At 38.9% G+C, this 24,408-nt stretch overlaps 2 protein-coding genes across 2 annotated transcripts in view; both read right to left on the minus strand.

Annotated features, from left to right (window-relative positions):
- LOC113066531 (gastrula zinc finger protein XlCGF57.1-like) overlaps positions 1-24,408 on the minus strand; it is a 1,043,158-nt gene that overhangs the window by 97,265 nt on the left and 921,485 nt on the right. The window lies entirely within an intron of this gene.
- Positions 628-6,575, minus strand: LOC113066999 (gastrula zinc finger protein XlCGF8.2DB-like). Its single transcript, XM_026239175.1, has 3 exons — positions 6,492-6,575; positions 5,723-5,850; positions 628-3,262 (listed from the first exon to the last, which is right to left on the minus strand). Exons 2-3 carry the CDS (start codon positions 5,805-5,807, stop codon positions 2,490-2,492), a joined length of 858 nt encoding a protein of 285 aa, XP_026094960.1. The 5' UTR covers positions 5,808-5,850; positions 6,492-6,575; the 3' UTR covers positions 628-2,489.

Genomic DNA, 24,408 nt, shown 5'->3' on the forward strand with positions numbered 1-24,408 from the left:
TAATTGTTCCTCCAGCTATACATTTAACTTTTCCGGCTTCTTATTTCTACCCGTCCAAACTTTTTTGGAATGTGTAGCTCTCATGAAATCCAAAATGAGACAATATTTGGCATATTTCAAAATGTCTCACTTTCAACATTTGATACGTTATCTATATTCTATTGTGAATAAAATATATGTGAGATTTGTTAATTATTACATTCATCTTTTACTCACAAGTACAGTGAGTACAGGTGTCCCAACTTTTTGGGAATCAGATTTGTATACACATATTCATCTACATGTGACCCGTGACGTTTGAGGAATCCACTGATCAAGTGTTTTAGCAAACAACAATAAAGAATTTTGCTGAAGGTAGATCGAGACTTACGTAAACCTACAGAGCCCAGGAAGTCACCAAACCTATTTTTACAGTGACTTATTTTGGTAATTTTATTACACTATGCTCCCCCCCAGAGTTACATATAGTAATGACCAAAAATAAGAGCCATCTTGGTAAATATTATCAAAGAAGGCTGTGAAAATTAATCTGCATGGTTAATCCTTCTGATCTTTCATTTAAAAAAAATCCACAAAAAAATCGAAACTTTCTTTGGATAATAAGAATTTAAAATGGGGGGAAACATTATTATGAAATGTTTTTCTCTAATACACATTGGTCACAATTAAGGACACCCCTAAAAATTATTCTGAGTAAAATATCTCTGAAGTATATACCCATTCATATTTACAATTGAGCACTCCAGCATGATTAAGAACATGAAATAATCCAGACATTGCGAAACTATAAATAGGGGGACAAAGCCCAAATTCCCTTAATCATCCATCACACTGAGAAAAACCAAATAATATATTTCTGATGTGCAGCAAAAGATAACTGAGCTTCACAAATTGGTGAAGTGGCTTTAAGAAAAGAGCTAGAGCAGTGACAATTCCCATTCCAACCATCAGGACAATAATTAAGAGTTTCCAATCAACAGAAAATGTTATGAATCTGCCTGGAAGAGGACGTGTGTCTATATCGTCCTAATGTGCGGTGAGAAGGAAAGTTTGAGCTAAAGACTCTCCAAGGATCACAGCTGGAGAACTGCAGAAAATAGTTGAGTCTCGGGTTCAGAAAACCATAAAAGAAAATTGTCAAATAGAACCTACATTAACACATGTTGTTTGGGAGGGTTTCAAAATAAATTTTCCTAGCTCATCCAGAAACAAACTAAAGCATATTCAGTTATCAGACACGACTGGAACTTCAAATGGGACTGGCTTCCATGGTCAGATGAAAAAAAAAAGAGCTTTTAGGCAGTAAACACTCAAGATGGGTTTGGTGAATACAGAGATAAAAAGTACCCCATGTGTACAATGAAATACACTGCTGTACAAAACCAAGCTTTTGCTATAGCCATCCAGTCCTGACCTGAACCCTATGGATCATGAGAGGAGTGAACTGAAGAGGAGAAGCTGGGAATCTGAAGGGTCTGGAGTGATTCTGGATGAAGGAATGGTCTCTGATCTCGTCAGGTGTTCTCTAACCTCATCAGGCATTATAGGAGAACATTTAGGGCTGTTAAACTGGCACATGGAGGTTTCAAAAAGTATTGAATATAAGGGGGCTATTAAATGTGGCCAATGTGTTCTTATTATCCAACGACAGTTTAGATTTTTGTGATTTTTTTTTAGATAAAAGTTCAAAAGGATTAATAATGCAGATACATTTTCACAGCCTTCTTTGATCAGATTTACCAAGGGTGCTCTTATTTTTGGGCTTGACAGTACATGCATCACTGTTAATGTTATTATTAAATAACTAGGCCTATTATAACATTGCATTCAGGTAGAGAGCAAAAAAATGACAATATAATCTGTACATTATTTATTTTGTATTGCTTCTTTGTATTTGCCTCTCTCAAAACTATTTTTCTTCAGGAAATTTTCTATTCTTCTTATTCGCATTTATTTTACATTAGGCTATAGGATAAAACACAGGCGGTGTTGGTTTGTCCTATTGGTGATTAATGTAAAATAAAAGCTAAAAAGAAGTCTATTTTGTGTGTGTAGATCATGGTCTCATATACAGTACTATGAAAAATAAAGTTTAAAGTTTTGGATAGCGAAGGCATGTGCAAGGATTATAAATCTGTGGGTTTGGATTCAAAAACTGAAGGTATCTGTAAGCATTGACTGGAAAGTCATGGGTAAGGTTTATTGATCCATTTGCATGACTTGCTAAACTGAGGGAAGCGTTTAAGAATGAGCAAGAATGGTTTATAAACTGAAGGGATGAACTGCAAAACCAGTCAACAGAGATAGTTTTTCCTTCTACAGGTGACTTCCTGGGCTCTTTATAAACCTCAAGGTGTGCTTTCTCTCCACACTTCTCTCCAGTGGGAGTTATTTCATGATTCCTCATGTGTTACCTTCAGTGAAACGTCTTCACACTGATAATATAGAGCAGTTCTCTCATATGTGAAAGGCTGCTTCACTTCTAAAACTCATTCCACAGTGAATTCAACTGATTTCTCTCCACTGTGTGTTTTCATGTGCCGGTTAAGGCACCCTTTCTGGCGGAAACTGTTTCCACACTGGTGGCAGATGAAAGGCTTCTCTCCAGTGTGGATTCTGATGTGGTCTATAACGTGTCCTTTCTGAATGAAACCATTGCCACAGTGAGGGCATATGTAGGGTTTCTCTCGAGTGTGATTCCTCAGGTGGTATTCAAACTTTGCTTTATGGACAAAACTCTTTCTACAGTGAGGGCATGTGTAGGGATTCTCATTGTGCATTCTCGTGTGGTAATCAAGGGTGCGTTTTCGGCTAAAACCCTTTCCACACTGATGGCAAGTGAAAGTGTTTATTCCAGTGTGTGCTCGCATGTGGTCCTCAAGGTGTACTATTCGTTTGAATCTTTTTCCACAGTGCTGGCAGGCAAAAGGCCTTTCTTCTGTATGAATGAACATGTGTAGTTTAAGGTTTCCGTGTTGATGAAAGCTCTTTCCACACTCGGGGCATGTGTAAGACTTCTCCTCAGTGTGTATTCTCATGTGCCTGTTAATGCTTCCTTTATGATTGAAACGCTTTCCACAATATTGGCAGGAGAAATATCTTAAGTTTACTGTCTTTTGAGCCACTTCCTCCATGGAGGTTGTTTCAGTCTGTGAACAGCTAAAAGATTTTTCCTCAGGTTTGAAATCATGGTGATTTGAGTGTTGATCTTCCTCTTTGATTTCATTCAGTACTTCATTCTCTTCTTTCACTGTCATCGGGTCTAAGGCAAGGAAACACAGATAAAAGTTAACTCCTGCTTAAAGGCACAAAGCAGCAGACATCAAAACCAACATACAGCTAGATCCTATACCTATTAAGCTCATAGACGGAGTGTGTGTGGTAGTGTTGGGTGATATTATCGTGCATGTGTGGAGAAAGAGAGAGACTCTTTGTTTCTGTCGTAGCATAACTATTTGGTGTTTTAAACCGTGTAGGTGTGCAAGAGAGCTTATGGAATCACCAATAATCAAAAACTATACTTTAAAACATACTGATATACTAACGTTGAATATAAAGATACTGTATTTAAAACAGCTAGGTCATATATAGTCAGACAGATGTCATATTGCGTGTCCTGTGACAAATCTGCCGCACCGGCGCACAGAAGTTATCAGTCTATGATCTGCTAAATCAGTCAACGGTGAAAATGAATAGTAGATTTCATTTAAAGTCCACCACTTTAACACTAATATTGGACATAAATGAACATGTTTAATAAAAGTATTCAAAACAGGTAAGTTCCTATATTTGGAGTAAAGTTGAAGGACGAGTCTGACGCAGAGCTACAGAAACAAGAATGAGATGCGTTCTGACATAACTGTGGCATTACACTCAGTCAGTGAGGGCTCGTTTAAAATACTGCACATATACAGGCCATTCAGATTACTTGTTAAAGTGCAATGAAATATCTTATATCTGCAGACGATATACGTGTTTGAGGATGGAGGCTAAACTATGTATTTTGCATGAGATTAATAAGGCGGCGGTGGTTCTCCTGTAGTCCTTCTACGCCGTTACCACATATGGTGTGTTATAAGTGATCAGTCTTTAAGAGAAGGACTACGTGAGAACCACTATGGATAAGTTCGCTGTGCCATCTTGTAATTATTTTATCTTTACTTTATTTGTAATGCCAAGAAATATGTAATCTCTCATGAATGAGAAGAGCGCGTTGTCGTGTACCAGCCATTAAATGTGTGGGACACCAACTCCTCATTTCTATCTCATTCATTTCATTGATTTAATGAGTTATCAGAGTCAAAGAGTTACAACTTCTTAGTGTGTGTGTGTGTGTGTGTGTGTGTGTGTGAAATGCGGTGCTGAAGTGAAATAGCTGGGCAGTTTGATAGCCGAATTATAATAGGTCGCCTAATAAAAATAATAATAGCTATTATTATTATTAAATAAATTAATAGGAGAATGAGCCTAATATCGTCATGAATATTGATACTCAAATAATTAGTTTTTACAGCATTCCGCATTATATCCAATCACACATGACTCTGCTGAGTTAATGAATGCAATGTTCAGATGGGTCATCGCTGAAATCCCAGAGATGTGAGATGTCTGTTAATAGAGATGTGTTCTCAATTAACAGTAAAGTTGTGGCTTTAATTCCTTCAGAAACAATGACGTTACCAGATCTTTGTTGAGAAAGATAATGCTGCTCTTGAGTGATTAAGCTATTTAGTTGATAACATTGCTAGTCAAAGAGTTTGTTTCTGAGTGTCTGAGTGCGGCCGCACATGATCTGTGTGTGACGGAGTGTGTGTGTGTGTGTGTTAGATACAGTGAAGACAGAGCATTAGTTTAGAAATCGATTAATTGTTTTATTCTTTAAAAGTAGAAAGTGTGTTAATTTGTCCAATGATAACCTACCAGCAATGTTAAGATGACTTCTTAATATATTAGAATGAGTACATTACGATATAAATGTATTAGAACGAGTACATTGTTATTTATGGGTTTAAAACAGGATGCAAACAATCAGAATGTTGTATCTGGTGGGGAGTGTCCAATGTAAACATTAAACAGATGTTATTACCTGTATTGTACTGTGGGACAGTTAATGAGGCCCTTCACATTGCAGAGGTGAACAGCACACGTTGGATCTGTGTTAAAACTAGACTTAAATCTTGCCAGCGCTAATCTGAAGAGTGCAAACCTGTTTCTCAGAACACGTGCAAATACTTTGCTCTCTCTGAAGTATTGTGTTTGAATGGACAAATTCACACAAATTGTCAGAATGCCCGGTAAGTATCCTACAGCAGACAGAGCCGGCTGAACGTAGGTCTAACGTTTCTGTTTCAGTGCATTCTCTTAAAGTGACAGTCTTGAAATTGTGCTTTTATGGAGGAGTGAATGCTGGAAAGAGGGACTGAACGTGGTGAAATATTCTCTTTGTCTTGATTTCTGTATTTTCATAATCGTTGTAGGCTGAAATAGAAACTGCATTTAGATTAATTGCACAGCTCTATTTCTAAACATGCAGAACTCAATAAACAAGCCCTGAACTGTTTGGACCCTGAACTGAACTTGTGTTCAACATGTGTCTGTGTCTATATTTGTCTAATATCTGTCTGATCATGTGATCTCTTCAAAAACGTAATTCATTTCTGTGGAGCTGGACATTTTAAATCAGGATCTGATGAGTGAGATCAGCTTTGAGAATGAAACCAACCTGTTTGTTCCTCAGGATCTTCATGTTTGACTGTGAATGTTTCTTCAATCTTCATGTCTTCACTCTCTACTTTAATAAACACCATCTTTATAACGGTTTATCACAGCCTGGACCTCAGATGAGTTTTTCTGTGCGTTCAAGATAAGAATAATTAACAGACAGAACAATTAATCCAAAATAAATCTCTGAATGAGTCTGGATCAGCTCCCTAGATCAGTTGGAGCATCATTCCTGTCAACCAATCAGAATTGAGGGAAGTGACGCGACATACAGCCAAGTATGGTGACCCCTACTCAGAATTCGTTCTGTATTTAACCCATCCAAATCAGTATTTAATAATTGGTAAATTATATTTAAATATGACACTTTCAGCCGATTTGTGAAGATAGTCATTGCTCATGATGATGCATTGCATTTACACTGTTTCGAGCAGCAGGTGACGTCAGCGCGCGCTGATTCGAATCACTGAATCATTTGACTCGGAGATTCGAACAGCTCTGTTTCTCCATTACTGCTTACCAGTGAGCGAATTCGTTTCTACAATCAACGGATTCATGATTTAGAGAGTGAAATGAGACGCATATCTTATGTTACTCGTGCGCAGGAGCGCTACTGCTGACGTTAAAAACAATGCCCATTAAAGTAACTAGATGAAGCATTACAGCGTTATAGTATGTATAATGACACCATTTACATAGCCTTTAAAAGCTATATAACTGCACGGTGGGTTTGTTTGAATGAAACGCTTTAAATGCTTAAAAACACCAACCTTTCTTCAACCGAATCACAACAGAAGTAGGAGCGTGGCGCGCGGGCTTATGACGTCACACATCTCAAGACAAGATAAAAGTCCTGGGACGTGTTCCAAACAGAAGGTTATTTGACAAACACTACACGGGTGTGTTTGAGGATAAGCGAGCGGACACCCTCAGCACTCGGTTAAAAATCAGAGGAAACTTCCAGAAACTTCTGTGGGCGTGACAGTGCACATTATATATTATTATGGGATATAGCCTATTTTATTTCATATATATATATATATATATATATATATATATATATATATATATATATATATATATATATATATAATGTTAAATTATGTTTAATTTATTTTAATTTATTATTTTATATATATTTATGTATTACATTTTCATATTATCATCATGTCACACATGGATCTGCATTTTCTATAGTGTATAAATTATAAATCAAAATACATATCTGACATGAATTAATATATAAGCATCAAACAAACAATAAGGCCGGGTTCACACCGCAAGTTGCAGCAGAGCAGAAGCAGCGTGTTAGCAGCAGGTAGGCAGAGCAGAAGCAGCGCGCGCCTATTTTGCTTTCACACCGGCAGCGGAGGCAGCGCGCAACTGAACAGCAGATTTTGATCAGAGTGCTCTATAATGGGTACGTTCGCATTGCTTTATTTCCCATTTAAAATACATTTAAATAAAAAGACTAGGCAAGAAGCTTTTTTAATTAATAATTTAATTGTTACTTTTGTTGGATCTTTGTGTTGCTGTATTTGTTTACCGTGCAGTACGTGTTGTTGATAGAAGAAAGGCCATCGCGCTATATTTGTTATTAAGGAGACTAAAAAGACCCAGACTTTGGGTTCATCCCATTAACTGACGTAGGAGAGAACCTGGTGCATATTACCATCTTGTCACTGGGTTTGTTTGCAATCAAATTTACCAAAAAACACCCTGAAAACCAATTTAATAAACGGTTTTAAATTATGTGTATTGTAAATGGTTCACAGCCTTGACTTCCTGCTCATCTTGAAATCAGCATTTACTTGTTTATTATATATGCATGTATCACCTGCTTTTGTTATTTGTGTGCTTATGTGTAATTTAGAAATTGTAAATAAATGGTTCCAATTGAATCAATTTTTAATCAAATATTGAGTTGTTTGCTCGTGTGCCAGCGAAAGCGTCAAAAACACTATAAAATGAATTACCATCTGCAATAAGAGCCGCTGCAACTTCATCCCATGCTTTTTCCTTCTCCTGCAAGTCTTTATAAAGAACATTGTGTGGATCATAAAGAACTTGATATTTCTCAACTTCCACAATGAGACGAGTGTCGTCCATTATTGTCTTTCCAGGTGCACTCTGAAGACCACTGCCTGTGATATCACGTGCTGTTGTTTATGATTGTTAGCACGACATCCGTTCTTCTGCCAATACATAGGCCTAGTTAAAAGAATAGGACAACTAATAATAATAAATAAATCTCCAAGGCTAAGCTAGCAATATAAATTATTTAAAGTTAGGTAAGTACTTTAACAGATTTTGTAAAAAAAAAAAATATAAAAAATAAAATTATAATAAAAAATAGAAAAATATGTGGTTTTAAATATCATACATTTTTTATGTAATTTGCTAAGAACACAGTAGATATCATTAATGCAAATTTTCGTTTAAGTACATGTGTATTTTGGCCATGATCATGATCATTTTGGCCATGGTCACTTTATCTTCTATACATATTTTTTATATTAATTTCCTTTTCGTAACATACTCTAGTTCTTGTTAAAACACCCTAGATGTGCTTTTTTTTTGTGCAGTTAGAGCACTTCATATTTGTGAAATCATATTTATTTTGTCCATCAAAGGTGTACTTTCACTTTAACTGAGCGTCAGCAGCGCTGCAAAAATAGACCCAGCGCCGAAACGATCGCGGCACTGCTGCTTCTGCTCTGCTTCTGCAACGCTCTGCCGCGCAGCTTCTGCGTGCGGTGTGAACGCTCTCATCTGTTAACATGGGCACCGAAAAAAATACTCCCTGCTTCTGCTCTGCTGCAGCTTGCGGTATGAACCCGGCCTAATTCTTTTTCTTAAGGATTAAAGATTAAACGGAAAAAAAGATTACACAACCATCAATTAGGTGGCAATATGCACCAAAAGAGGAATAAAGAAACAGCATGGTGCACTTTTTCTTAGCATCAATTCCCAAAGTGACTTGTCGATTCGTAGCTCTTCTGAGAATGTCTTGAGTCTTAACCAGGAACATACTCTGAGTTTAATGAACTTAACACGTTTTTGGAAGCACATATCTCGAGTAAGCAAGGTTTGGGGTTAATCATCAGAGATGACTTTAAATGAATCCTGCTTTCTGGAATACACCCCTGGTTTTCTTCAGTAAACACAGCCGCTTTTTAAAGTGTAAGCGATGTTTATATACCTCATTCATTCACCCTGCAAAAATGCCTTTCTTACGGATTATTTTTGTCTGATTTCAAGTACAATTATCTAAAAATCTTAAGATGCGATTTCTATAGGCCTGGATGAAAAACGGTCTAAGATATTTAGTCTCGATTCTAGGGCTATTTTCATTCTAAGTGATTTTTACACAAAATATTTTACAATTCTAATAAATACATTAAATTGTCCTCCATTGGGCAAGAAAAATAATCTTAATGCGAATGGAAACTACAATAGACTATTTATAATTGATTAGCATATTGGCAGATCATTTGCAAAATAAGAAAAATGGACAAATTATTTGTTCCCTTTTTGTTTTGTTTTTGTAGCCACCACCACAGCTTTTAAATAAACACAAATTATTCACAATTCATTTGATCATCTTTATTTCCTAAAAACAAAAGTAAAAAAAAAATAGTAAGTTATTCATTTTACTTTAGTAGTTTTAATCAATAAACTTCCAATACTTGACCATCTCCATTGTGCTCAAAAGCTGCAGTCATTGAAATAGACACTGAATTATATTTAATGTCAAATGTTTAAGTAATTTAGTCTATATACCCATGAACCGTTCATGCTTAAAGCTCTATTTTTTGCCACAGGTTACCATTCAAATTAATAATAGTTCAATAAAATTACAGTTTTCTCCTCCCCTGGACTTCAGGGAAGCCCAGAGGTATTACTCTTATAGTGATAACGTTAGTTTTATTTAAAGGGTAAGTTCAACCAAATATTAAAATTATGTCATAAATAACTCACCCTCATGTCGTTCCAAACCCGTAAGACCTCCGATTATCTTCTGAACACAGTTTAAGATATTTTAGATTTAGTCCGAGAGCTCTCAGTCCCTCCATTGAAGCTGTGTGTACGGTCTACTGTCCATGTCCAGAAAGGTAAGAAAAACATCATCAAAGTAGTCCATGTGACATCAGAGGGTCAGTTAGAATTTATTGAAGCATCGAAAATACATTTTGGTCCAAAAATAGCAAAAACTGTCTTCTCTTCCGCGTCTGTTGTGAGCACGTTGCAGTGGCTGCTGACGTCTTATCTTTGTTATTGGGCGCGCCAGAAAACATGCTAAGCATTTATTTATCCATTTGTTTTATTATTTAGCCAAGAGCATGAAGATACAATGATGCTAATTGCATGAATTAATTTGTTATCTTATCCTCTAAACAGAACACTTTTTTTTAAAAGTATCGGTTCAGGCACAGTTTACACACGGCACGTTTTTAGAAATATCAATTTGGCAAAGGTATCGTAAAAGACCCAATTGATATCCAACCCTAGTTATAATTGACATTTTCTGAGTGATAAACTTCTACCTCGGTTTATGCTTTATAGGGAACCCTTTTACATTATAACGTTTTACATTTCAACTTTACCCAATACTACGTATTTACTATTTATTTAATTTTGAAAGAAAATGTATGCAAACATTTAAATTGCACATAATACAGTTTTTAAATGACCTTATAAATAATGAAATTTGGAGTAGCCTATATACTCAACACGTGCAAACGCGTGCAATGGACAAAAAAATACATTTTAGTTATTAATAAACTGTCTGATTGTGAGAGAGGTCTTCCAGGCCCTTTTGAAATCTCTGAAAAATTAGTTTCTCTCCCTGCCAAAAAACAATGAGTAGCTCACGATAATGCAAGATTTTTGAGGCTGTGGAATCTTCCCAATTGTTTGGTGTGTGTGGATAGAAAGCATATAGTAAAAAAACATACGTGTACCATTACACCCCAACCGTAAACTGAAGTTATGCCTCTGAATTTCTTAGATGTGCTTTATTTTTATTTTTTTTATAAATTATCTTATGCCATGTTGTCCTTTTTCTCTGTAGTGTTGTGCCCTGTGTATTGGAATAGGAAATAACCCAAAAAAAGGTTTCAAAAGTGTTAATAACACACCTGTACTGATCATCAGTAAATACAATCTAATCCATATTCAAAGAGGAGACAAATGGAAAACTGCAGTCATCACACCTTTGGGGCACTACGAATATCTGGTTATGCTGTATGGCCTTTCAAACTCACCATCCATCTTCCAAAACTTCATGAATTAAATCTTCTGGGATATCCCTGCTAGGGTTGTGTTGAGAGACGATAGAATCGTGTGTCGACCATAGCCAGAGATACCGAGGAAAGCAGACGTCTCGGCCTATAGTCATGATGATATTAGGCTCATTCTCCAACTAATGTATTAAGTTATAATAAGACAGACAGAGAACAAGGAAAGAAAAAAAGCATAGAAGAATGCAATGAGGTAGAACAGGTGTTGAGGCGAAGGAGATTGAGATTGAGAGCAGACCAGTGCAGCAAAAAAGGCTACTGCAGCACCAGTCAACAGTCTGTTCACATCTCCAAAGAGCCCCGAGTCTGATCACCAAGTAGATTACCAAGAACCATGTCCTTCAAGGTTAGAATAGTAAAAAGATACGTAAAGTCTGCACAATATTTACATTAAAAGCAGAAGGTGATATTGAGTTGCACCATACAAGCAAATATAGGCAGTGGAATGAGGTTTAGGGATGTGCATTCCAGAATAGACATGGTACAGTGAAATCTAACCAAGTTACTCCTAAAGAGAGTAATTTTGTGTAATGTTTACATTTCAGATAACGTAGAGAGGGAATGAAATGGTCAAAACAAAACAAAAAAAATAAAAATTCTTGGTCGAATACCTCGAGATAATCATTTCATATTCTCTGCTTTGCCACCTGTGACCTTTTTGGGTGGTCAGTCCAAGTCTGGCAGACGTGTCTGTGTAAGACACACGAGAATCTTACCTTCATAGTGAATAAGTATGTAAAATAAATTGTGTGTGACTCACAAAGAAAAGTGTGCATGTATGATGAGTGTGAGAGATGCAAACTCACCAACTTTCCAATGAAGGCCCCTTACACACCAGAAACCATGGTCTCCTACGTTCAGTGGGGAATGGAGGAGCGACAAATGTCTGAATGTCCAATTTGGGGGGGTCACAGCAACAGGCCATCTTGCATTCAGGTGTGCTATACACAGCGCCAAATGCCACACCCACCTGTTTCTGTACAGCGACTTCCTCAGGGAAAAAAGGATCAGCTGCAATATGAGGATCTTAGGCCAGTGCTGACATACATCAAGCAGGAGCATCCTACTGTGAAGGTGATGCATTTTTTGAGTGATGGACCCTGTTCACAAAACCGGCAACTTTTTCCTCTTCTGCGCAGAATTTCACAAATGGGGTTTCACACAAGGCACATGGAACTACTCGAGGTTATGGGAAGGGGGCTCCTGAAGGAGTAGGAGGTGCACTGAAGGGACAAGCTGATGGCCTTGTCATCAAAGGCCATGACATCATTGACGCTAGGTCTCTGTACTCAGCGCTGATCAGAGCACACACCTCCATCAAGCTGTTCTATGTGGATGAGGATGATATAGAACAGGCAGTGCAGGCTATGCCTCAGAACATCCCAACAGTTCCCTCAACCATGCACCTTCATCAAGTTGTGACCTAACAAAGAGGTGTCCTTATCTGCCATGAGGCTTCAGTGCCAGTGCCCTGGATCTCAGGCCTTCACGCGGCCCTCGTGGAAACGTGATTGGGCAAGTTTGGAGAAGCAAACAATTGGAGGAGAATGTGGAAAAAGGGAGTGAAGGTGAGGTGGAAGAGAATGTGGAACAGAGAGGTGAAGAGGAGAGGGCTGAGACAAGTCATTACTCAAAAGATCCATCTGACTGGCCCCAACCACAGCAGATTGGGGACTCATTTGGGAAGTGTATGGTTGAGAATGGCCCCCAGAAATGTCCTGATGGACCATATCCAAAATCAGACAAGAGTAGAAGGAGTTTTTCCAAAGCTTACTGTTTTCGTTCAATGTCCAATGGAGAAAAAGTGCAGCTGAATTTGGTTACTGTACTCAAAAAGCACAAATAAAGTGTATTGTTTTGCATGTAGGCTTTTTGGCAGAGCTAGAGTTGTTGACACATGTCTTACGGGGTACAATAACTGGCAATGTCTTTCAAAAATTCTGCACCACCATGAAACCAGTGGTGATCACATAAATGCTTATCTGTTGTGGAAAGAATTAGCATCAAGCTTACGCCTTGGTAAAACTATTGACAACATTGCAAAGATCCATAGATGCTGAAAATGCACACTACAGAAGTGTGTTAACGAGAGTGATTGACTGCATACTATTCCTTGCAGAAAGGACCTTGCCACTAAGGGGGAAGAATGCTAAGTTAGGAGATCCTAAAAATGGAAATTTCCTGGGTGTCCTTGAGGTCATAGCACAATATGATGTCACACTAGCAGAGCATCTTAGGAAGGTAGCTTCTAAAGAAACCACAGGATATCTTTCATGGTGCACTCAAAATGAAATTTTAGATTCAATTTCAGAATGTGTACTTGGTCAATTTGTTCCCAGGTCAAAGCCTCCAAGTACTTTGCAGTGGAGTTGGATTGCACACCTGACATTTCAAAGCAGGAAAAGGCCTCCATAATAATCCGGTATGTTCATACAGACGACAAAAAGAATGCCACCTTCAATAAGTCTTTTGTTAGCTTCACAGTCATGAAAAACACAACTGGTAAAGGCCTCACAGAAACACGGACTGGGGTGCTGGATAACCTGGGGTTGGAGTTGGCTAAATGTAGGAGCAGAGCTATGACAATGGCTCAAATATGAGGGGTATACACAAGGGTGTGCAAGCATTGGTGCAGTAGAAGTGTCCAGAGGCACTATTTATGTCCTGCTGTAACCACAGTCTGATTCTTCGGTTATGTGATGCTGCGTCATCAAACAGAATGTGTCTAACCTTTTTTGGCTCTCTCCAAAGACTTGTTGTTACGTAAAATAGCTACTGATGCAAGTTGCAAGTAAAAGATCTTTTATTTGAGAGAACAGTAGAGGTCTTTCCGTTGCAGCCAGCAGGAGAGTGGTGACGCAGGGACTTCGATGGGCAATCCAAGTGTGATGAGTGATGACATTGTGAAGAATTCCCCAGAGTGGTGAATGATGAATCAAGTGTAGAATTCACAAAGAGACTGGAACAGGTACAGCTTGACATGACAAACTAAAAGTAGCCGAAGGAATAAACAAGGAGAATTAAACAAGAAACAACACAGGGAAACTCCAACAACAATCTGACAAATATGAGACGAAAGACAGGGCATTAAATAGGCTGGAGAAATTACATGCAGCTGCCGCTGATCACTGATGATCAGCGTTAACGCCCACATCAACAATAAGTGTAACGAACCACCCAAACACACACAAACAAACAAGACTAGGATGAGACAGCGGATCACCAACCGTGACAGTATCTTCTCCCTTAGGAATCCCTACTGGCGTTCCCAGACGATCCTACCTGTCGATTGTAATCATCGATAAGGGAGTGATCCAGGATGTCCCTAGCAGGTACCCAACATCTCTCCTCCAGACCGTAACCTTTCCAGTCCACCAGGTACTGGAATCCACGTCCCCTCCGTCTCGAGTCCAAAATACAGTTGACCAAATATGGTAAATGGTAAATGGACTGCATTTATATAGCGCTTTCAACAGACCACATGGCCATCCAAAGCGCTTTACAATTTGCCTCACATTCACCCATTCACACACACCGACTGCGGTGTCTGCCATTCAAGGCGCCATAAAGCTCGTCAGGAGCAGCTGGGGTTAGGTGTCTTGCTCAAGGACACCTCGACACTTTATCAGGTGGAGCCGGGGGATTGAACCACCAACCTTCCGGTTTGTAGACAACCTACATGAACCACTGAGCCACTGCCGCCCCATGTTGGTGCCGCCAATATGTCGGTTCCCCATCCATGAATTGCGGCGGTGTGGGAACTGGAGCCGGCGAATTAATATTTGAATGAAACACGGGTTTCATCTTTAATACATGGAAGCCAGGATGAATGCTCTAACTACACCAGAGTAGTTTTTGGTAGAAATGCCACACTTTTTGACCCCCGACGTATACGGGAGGCTTCAACCAGTGGTGATTGGTCTGAATCTTGGTGTGTGCTCCCACCTGAAGAAAAGTCTCACTGGCTGAACTCCAAGTGTGGCGGCAGCTCTGGATGAAGTTGTGGACGAAGGGGCCCGCGACTTCGGATTCCAGACTCGGAAAAATAGGTGGCTGGTAACTTAAACTACATTCAAATGGAGAAAGGCCCGTGGATGACACTGGTAATGAGTTATAAGCGTACTCAACCATAGAGAGTTGCTGACTCCAGGAGGAAGGATTCTTGGATACCAAACATCGCAAAACTCTCTCCAAATTTTGGTTGGCTCTCTTGGTTTGGCCATTGTTTTGGGGATGGAACCTTAAAGATAGACTGTCATGTGCACCCAGTATCAAAACTCCTGCCAAAATTTGGACACAAATTGGGGTCCCCTGATGGAAACCACATCCATCGGGAAGCCATGTAGCCGAAAGACATGACATACGACAGTTACCACTGTCTCCTTGGCAGATAGTAATTTGGGCAAGGAAATAAAATGAGCCGCCTTCGATCATGGTTATATCTCTCTATTAGTTCTATTGGATCTTAGTGCTGCATTTGACATAATTGACCACAACATTCTTTTGCATAGACTTGAACACTTTGTTGGCATAAATGGAAGTGCATTAGCATGGCTTAAATCGTACTTATATGACCGCCATCAATTCGTAGCAGTGAATGAAGAGGTATCATATCGATCACAAGTGCAGTATGGAGTACCTCAAGGCTCAGTACTAGAGCCGCTACTCTTGACGCTTTATATGTTACTCTTTGGAGATATCATCAGGAAACATGGTGTTAGCTTTCACAGCTATGCTAATGATACCCAGCTCTATATTTCTTCGTTGCCTGGTGAAACAAACCAATTTGAAAAACTAATGGAATGCATAGTCGATATAAAAAACTAGATGATGAGTAATTTCTTACTGCTAAATTCTGAAAAAAAAACCAGAGGTGTTAATTATAGGACCTAAAAACCCTGCATTTAACAATGTAGAACGCTGTCTAAGACTTGATGGCTCTGTCAATTCTTTGTAACCAGTTAGGAACCTAAGTGTGGTCTTTGATAGCAATCTTTCCTTAGAAAACCATGTTTTTAGCATTTGTAAAACTGCATTTTTCCATATCAAAAATGAATCGAAATGACGGCCTATGTTCTCAATGTCAAATGCAGAAATTTTAATCCATGAATTTATGACCTTAATGTTAGATTATTGTAATGCTTTATTGGGTGGATGTTCTCCACACTTGGTAAACAAACTCCAGTCAGTCCAAAATGCAGCAGCAAGGGTTCTTACTAGAACCAGGAAGTATGGCCATATTAGCCCGGTCCTGTCAACACTGCACTGGCTCCCTATCAAACACTGTATAGATTTTAAAATCTTGATTATTACTTATAAAGCCCTGAATGGTTTAGCACCTCAGTGTTTGAACAAGCTCGTTACATTATAGTCCTCCACGCCCGCTGCATTCTCAAATCTCTGGCAATTTGATAATACCTAGAATATCAAAATCAACTGCGGGCCGCAGATCCTTTTCCTGTTTGGCGCCTAAACTCTGGAATAACCTACCTAACAATGTTCGGGATGCAGACACATTCTGCATCGTCGTGGCCTAATGGTTAGAGGGTTGGACTTCCAATCGAAGGGTTGTGAGTTCTAGTCTCGGGCCGGACGGAATTGTGGGTGGGGGTAGTGCATGTACAGTTCTCTCTCCACCTTCAATACCACGACTTAGGAGCCCTTGAGCAAGGCATTGAACCCCAGACTGCTCCCCGGGCGCCGCAGCATAAATGGCTGCCCACTGCTCCGGGTGTGTGTGTTCACTGTTCTGTGTGTGTGCATTTCGGATGGGTTAAATGCAGAGCACAAATTCTGAGTATGGGTCACCATACTTGGCTGAATGTCACTTCACTTTTTTTTTTTTTTTTATTCTTGCAGTTTAAATCTAGATTAAAAACCCATCTCTTTAACCTGGCTTACACATAACAGACTAATATGCTTTTAATATCCAAATCAGTTAAAGGATTTTTAGGCTATATTAATTAGGTAAACCGGAACCGGAAACACTTCCCATAACACCCGGTGTACTTGCTACATCATTAGAAGAATGGCATCTACGCTAATATTTGTCTGTTTCTCTCTTGTTCCGAGGTCACCGTGGCCACCAAATCCAGTCTGTATCCAGATCAGAGGGTCACTGCAGTCACCCGGATCCAGTACGTATCCAGACCAGATGGTGGATCAGCACCTAGAAAGGACCTCTACTGCCCTGAAAGACAGCGGAGACCAGGACAACTAGAGCCCAGATACAGATCCCCTGTAAAGACCTTGTCTCAGAGGACCACCAGGACAAGACCACAGGAAACAGATGATTCTTCTGCACAATCTGACTTTTCTGCAACCTTAGGTGAAGCTGTGCACTTGTCATGGCATCATCCTATGCAATGTGGTGAATTATTAATTGCTCATAGGCTATTTTAGTAATTTAAATAACATTGGTTATCTTAATATATTGATTAATGACATTGTATTATAATAGCCTATTACACCATTCAAATATATATTTACTTCATTCTAATTTTTGTTGTCAGTGCAGGATTGTTTAGCTTCTTAACTAATTGTTATGAAAAGTGTAGCCTGCATAAAAAAGTCTTGATCATAAAACAACAGGACAAAAATATAGTTGATGACTAGACATAATCGTTTCATGTCACTTAGACACTTCTTTGTGGAGACAGTAGCACTTCTTTAGCCATATAAAAACAGCTGGTATATGCGTGGGTAAAATTTACACGCTGGCACGTTTACGTATACAGCGACCTCTGGCTGTTCTAGTGTTAAGTGCTATATAAATAAAGGTGACTTAACTTGACTATTTGGTGCAAAAAGATATTTTTTAAAATTTGAGTTATTTTATTTCTGCTGAACTTTAGCAACTGTATTAAAGTTATTATTATAATATTACCTATAAAATAATAAATATATGACCTATTAATGGTCAGTGTTGTGGGTAATGAGTTATTTGAGTAATTCAACAAAAATTGTGAAACTTGTGTTAAAATCGTTTCTAGTGAATTGTTGTCCTTCTGGAAACTATGTTCATTTACTTTACATGTACTCAATGCTTGGTAGGGGCTCCTTTGCTTTAATTACTGCTTCAAGGCAAGGAGGTGATCAGCACTGCTGAGTGAGTTTGCTTGGTGAGGCCTACCTGGAGCCCTGGGCTGTGCTGGTCTGATTTAGGCCAGTGCTGAACTGACTTGGGTCTGTGCTGAAGGTCTGGGCTGTGCTGGTTTATGAGTATAACTGGTCTACACTGCTTCTCGTACTCTGGACGCTATATCACAACAAGTTATCATTAGCATAATTGGAAACAGATTATGAAAATAAACAGCTTGCTGGTGGCTGACAGGTCAACAGCCAACATTTACCCTTACAGATGGGATATTATGTAATTTCCTTTAGTTACCTTCCAAAATAGTCAGTCTTGTATTATGCATCATTAAACTACCATGGTCCACATAATCTAACTAGCTAACTAAGTTCTTACTTGGTATCATAAAACATAAGAAAACATCACCAATTAGTCTTGCTTTTGTAGCACTTTAAAACGCATTTGCAGAGCTGCTAGTGTTTTCAACAATCTGTGTGTTTTTTATTTAATGCTCTGCACCACAATGGTTTACACTCTCATCGCCATACAATTAAATTATATATCAAATTGCTTTGGATAAAAGCCTATTCTAAATGAATAAATGTAACTGTATTCTTGATAAGAACTTTTCAACGAAATATTGATAGCCAAGTCAGCCGTTTGTGTGCATACTTGAATAACCTCATAATGTTTAATTAATTCCTAAAAATCAGTGAGTAATTCCTTTTATTTTGTTGGTGGATTAAAATAAATAAAACGGCCACTAACAATTTTTATCACAAATGTTGCATTTAATTAATACATAACAGACTATGTTTGATGCAAATACTCACCACTCGTTTTTTTATCGTGACCTTACCAGGCTCACGTGAAAAAAAAGTGGACCTGTACCTAACTGTTCTAAGAACTGTTTGGCCCGATTGTGGACCAGCATTAATTAGATTGCGTACAGCATTGAGTTTGTCTGTGGCTTGTCTAACAGGCTAACTTTAACTAATTCAAACAACAAACAGGCACCGTCTTTGATTTTCTGATTCATGCATGCTTCTTTATCAAGCTAGAACATTATTAACTTAAGCAGTCCTGTGCTGCTTGAGTATATCTGGCGATATATGAAACCATCTGGAAAAGGCATACATATATTTAAATAACGACAGCAGAAGAGTCTAATTCCCAGTAGTGTTCAGCACACTATTTAAATTTCAAAATCATGCTGTGTGAAAAGTGTTCTGACTGACAACTGCATCAGCGATGACCGACAGGCAATAAGAGAGCAAGATACAGAGCAGCGGGGAGTTCGGGGAGGAGTTATACACCACATTATCAGCAGAGGTGGGTAGTAACGAGTTACATTTACTTCGTTACATTTACTTGAGTAATTTTTCGGGGTAACGAATACTTTTCGGAGTATATTTAAAGATGGGTACTTTATACTCTTACTTGAGTAAATTTTTTGGGAAAAATCTGTACTTTTACTTCGTTACTGTGGGCGACGCCCCTCTCGTTACTTTATCTTAATGCAATAAATGCTTCAGTTTATTCCAAACGCGCCGTCTACTTTTCTCTGGACAATGAGCGATGCCCATTCGCGAATGATTCATTCTTTTGAGTCAATTCTGTTCAAAGGCTTGATCAAACCAATTGGCAAACGAGTGAATTGGTTCATGAATCAGTTTGACTGAGTCGTTCAGTTCCATGCTGCACGCGCTGAGCTCTGAAGCGGTTCACTCAGAGTTGTAACGTTTAAGAATATTAGCAGCGTTGAAAACGTTGCTATGGAACTGCACTGAATTGAAAGCTAATCTGCAAAGGCTATTCTTTGCTTGCGATGGAGATCCTTATTAGATGAACGCGTGTGCTGTCTACTGTTTAACAGGTAATAACTTGGGCTACATTCGATTACAGTACACGATACCACTGTGACATTAGTTTGTTGTACGTGTGTGGCTTATAACAGGTTGAATGCAGCTTCCAAAAGACAAAGAATAGCCGATTAAGATTTGATTAATTTTAATACAATCACACCAGTGCGAGTACGTTCAGCAAGTCATATCATCAGCTGCTAAATTCAGATCTGTGATCGCTTGCTGGCGCTGAGCCAGAGACAGACGCGTTTTTACAGCGCTGCGCATTAACCAATCACACACGGTTCTGTTGAGCTTTTGAATGCAATGGCCAATCAGAGGTGTTCCGATGAGTCATCGCTGAAATGCCGGTGCTTCCTTCACTCGCTCACTCACTGAATACCTCTTCCTGGCTAATTCTCTCGTCAGAAACATCAAAGTGCAGATGTGTGTACGAATCTATAATTAGTTTCAGTGATTTTAATGGGAGTTTCTGAGAGTGATTGAAATCTAGACTGTCAGTGAAAATTATGTTTAATAATGTAAATGTTATTTGCTCTCTTTCCGAACAATGAAAGATTAGTAGCAATATTTATATCACATTAACTTTCAATGTTAAATTCACATTTAAAATAAAGTCAGTCGTATTAAAAATATGTTATGGCATGACACCTATATTTGTTACTTAAATAAACAGACAGGGTTTTATAATAAATTACATAAATTGGATTAAAGGCTGATGAAATATATACATTTATACACACACACATACATTACATACATTTTTTGTCTATATATCTATATAAAAAAAGGCTCCGTATATATGACCCAAAGTAACTAGTAACTAACTACTTGAGTAGATTTTTTATCCGATACTCTTTTACTCTTACTCTAGTAACTATTCAAGACTAGAACTTTTACTTTTACTTGAGTAAATATTTCTAGAATTACTTTTACTTTTACTTGAGTAAAGTTTTTGGGTACTCTACCCACCTCTGATTATCAGCAAGCATGGCTTCATTTCAGAAAAAAGCTTTCTTCTCAGTCTATTTGGACCCAAGAAACAGAAGAATTTCTTTTTTTTTTGGAAGGAGCAGCCTTGTTTGAGGTTTCATCTGAACTATCCCAGTCTAACGTGAGAACTCCGGTCTTGCACGTGTGATATAGTTGTTTCCTTGTCACATCTTGCATGTGTTGGTTGTGAATTGAGTTTCGTCCCAGACAGTTGTCTGCGATTCTTCCTATTGTAAAGTGATGCAGTGTGAAACCTTCTGTCGACGATCCATCTAGTGTGAACATGGCAGTGACTGAATGCTGGCCAAGATAGTCATGCAGTGTGAAAAGAACAGCTACACGACTACTTTGAAAACCGTGCAGTCTGAACTCGGCTTAAGATTTACTTAGGTTTATTAACTCATAACATACAAGAGGTCATTGTACTATAAAAACATCCTGCAAGTTTCAACCTTTCAGTTTAATCTAAAAAGCCCCCTCCTCTTCACTCTGCTGACCCACGACTGCACACCGTCACACAGCTCCAACCTCTTCATTAAGTTTGCGGATGATACGACTGTGGTGGGTCTCATTAGCAACAAAGATGAGACAAACTACAGGAGCAAGATGAGCCGTCTGGCCGGGTGGTGCAGTGACAACAATCTCTCTCTGAACGTGGAGAAGATGAAGGAGATTGTTGTTGACTTCAGGAGAGCGCACACTCAGCACGTTCCTCTGACCATCAACGGTGCGACTGTGGAGAGAGTGAGTAGCACCAAGTTCCTGGGTGTGCACTTCACAGAGGACAACACCGGTCACAGGTGATCCCACCCACCCATCTCACAGCTTCTTCAGTCTGCTGCCATCAGGGAGGAGACTGCGGCGTCTCCAGGCCAGGACCAGCAGACTGAAGAACAGCTTCATTGATCAGGCTGTCAGGAAGCTGAACTCCCTCCTGACCTTGCCCCCCCCATCCCACTTCTGCCACTGAACTATGACACCCCCCCCCACCCCAGATCCCACATCCCCAGCTCATTCCACCCCCCACCACTAATATACGATGACATGCACCAGTCACTTTGTGCAGCATTGGTCTGCTCACTACCTCATTCAGCATGGAACTGACGTCATTCCACTACCTCATCAGTTAGTTTAAATAAAACAACTGTTCTTGAGCCCTTTGTCACTTTAATCAGACAAAATTTGTTGCACTAAAAATCTTTTTATCTGCAGTTCACTTCTCTGATTTGCTCTCTGTTTGCCATGTGCCTTGCACTGCTTTACTTAGAATTTTATTATATGTCTTTTTTTACATTCTCTTACTGTATAGCTGTATCTTATATTTGATCTAGATTTTCAGGCTCTACTGTTAATGTTATCTGTGTGCACTGGGGGTCTGACAGTAACGCAGTTTCGATTCTCTGTATGTCTGTACTGTACATGTGGAAGAATTGACAATAAAGCAGATTTGACTTGAAAAACAGCTTAAATTGAAGGCAGTTTTTCAAAACAACAGCTTTTAGATGTTCTACTATATGAAGTAATATATTATGATAGTTGTGAATTAGCTTAGCACAGAGCTGTCCAGACTTGGTCTTACTAGGCATATTAGAAAGTCCAGATGTGTTTTGGGGCAGGTTGGAGCTAAACTCTACTGGACAGTGGCCCTCCATCACCAAGTTTAGACATTTTGAAAATACACAATGTGTTTTAAATTACAATTATGCATTAACGCAGTGATCCTTAAATCTGGCTTGCGAGATCCACTTTCCTGCAGAGTTTAGCTGTAACCCTAATCAAACACACTTCAGTTTGCCAGTCAGTATCTTCAGGATCATTAGAAAATCTAAACTCTGCAAGTAAGCAGATCTCCAAGCCAGATTTGAGGATCAATGCACTAACCTTACATACTTGTCAAAGTCAGACATCACTGTTTCCCCTACACTAGCTAAAGGTGGTCTGGATTTAGGATTAAGAACTGGCATTCTACAGAGGGTTTTAGCTTCGAGGCTGTGTCTCATGTTCTTCTTTAGTATTAAGTCAAGCAATTATCAAGTATTTTTCAACAATTAAACTGCTAATGCAGGACATAGTTTAAACATTACTAAATCCAAATCTATATCTCACCAACATGACCTCCATGCAAGCAAACATACTTACCTCTGAATAACAAAATCATGGTTAGCACACCCATAGTTATCAATAAAAATGTAGGATCAGTTTTAAATTGTTGTTAATAGACAACCCCCAATTGTAACTGTATCCTATTTTAGTGTTGAGGAAGAATTAATTATGAGAAAAGTAAAAAAGTAAAGAAGACAAGCTTACACAAATGTTCCAAGCAAAATTGTGGCATGTGTTTACAATTCTCAACATAAAAGAATGGAGAAAAAAAGAGAGCAAGACCCACTCACATACATGATATGCACAACAACATGTACAGTTTCAATCATAAACATTAAATAATGTTGTTTTTAAAGTTTTCCTTTAAGTTTTCTATACAAAATTAAGCCTTTGGGAGCTCTATAATAAACCCTGACTTGCTTCAGCAGTGATGCATAAACCCCACCCATGAAGGTATTCACAAGGTGATCTGCATTCATGGGAAAAACAAAGGAGCTTCCACAAAACCTGAGAGAGATCATTTCATCACACCTGTAAAGGCCTTGGGTATAATAAGATTTCCCAAAAACTTACATTACAAGAGACACCATCAGGAGCATAACGAAGTTTAAGGCTTATGGAACAGAGGCAAACATGCCTGGCCATGGAAGAAAACCTAACATTACATCAAGGGCACATAACAAGTTATGGTGCTTTTCCACTGCATGGTACAGCTCACTGAACAGCTGGATTTAAATCAGCACAGACAGCAAAGGATCGAATGCAACTGTTTTGAATGAACGCACCTTTTTTAACAACCAAAAAATGGCTGTTTCGGTGTCTGTTGAGGAAGTACAGACTTTCCTCTTGTTGACAGCAGAGGAGCAGATCCATCGAGAACTTGATGGGGGTTATTTTTTCGCAATGACGCAAGTAATCCCACGCACTCTAAGGTGTTACTAAACTGCAGTGGAAATGCAAACTGAGCCAAGATGTACCACACAGTGGAAAAGCGGCATTAGTCAGGATAACCAAGAAAAACCTGTGTGACTGCGAGACTCCTACCGCATGACCTAATGAAGCCTGGAACAAGACCTTCAGGAGCAACTATAAGACATGCACTGAATAAACAAGGACTTCATTGCTGGACTCCAAGACGCACTCCACTCTTGACCACAAGGAACATCAAAATTCCACTAGAACATGCCAGGAGGAATTTGAATAAAGCCGCGTTTCCACCGAAATTACCCGGAACATTTGTACCAGGAACTTTTTTTCCCCCCAGACCTGTTGCTTTCTGCGTTTCCACCGCGGTGTAAAGTACCGGGAAGATTAGGCAAATAGACTGGTGACGTAGGTCTGTGCGCGT

Source organism: Carassius auratus, chromosome 4 (assembly GCF_003368295.1).
Source record: "Carassius auratus strain Wakin chromosome 4, ASM336829v1, whole genome shotgun sequence".
In the NCBI taxonomy this organism is placed as follows: domain Eukaryota; kingdom Metazoa; phylum Chordata; class Actinopteri; order Cypriniformes; family Cyprinidae; genus Carassius; species Carassius auratus.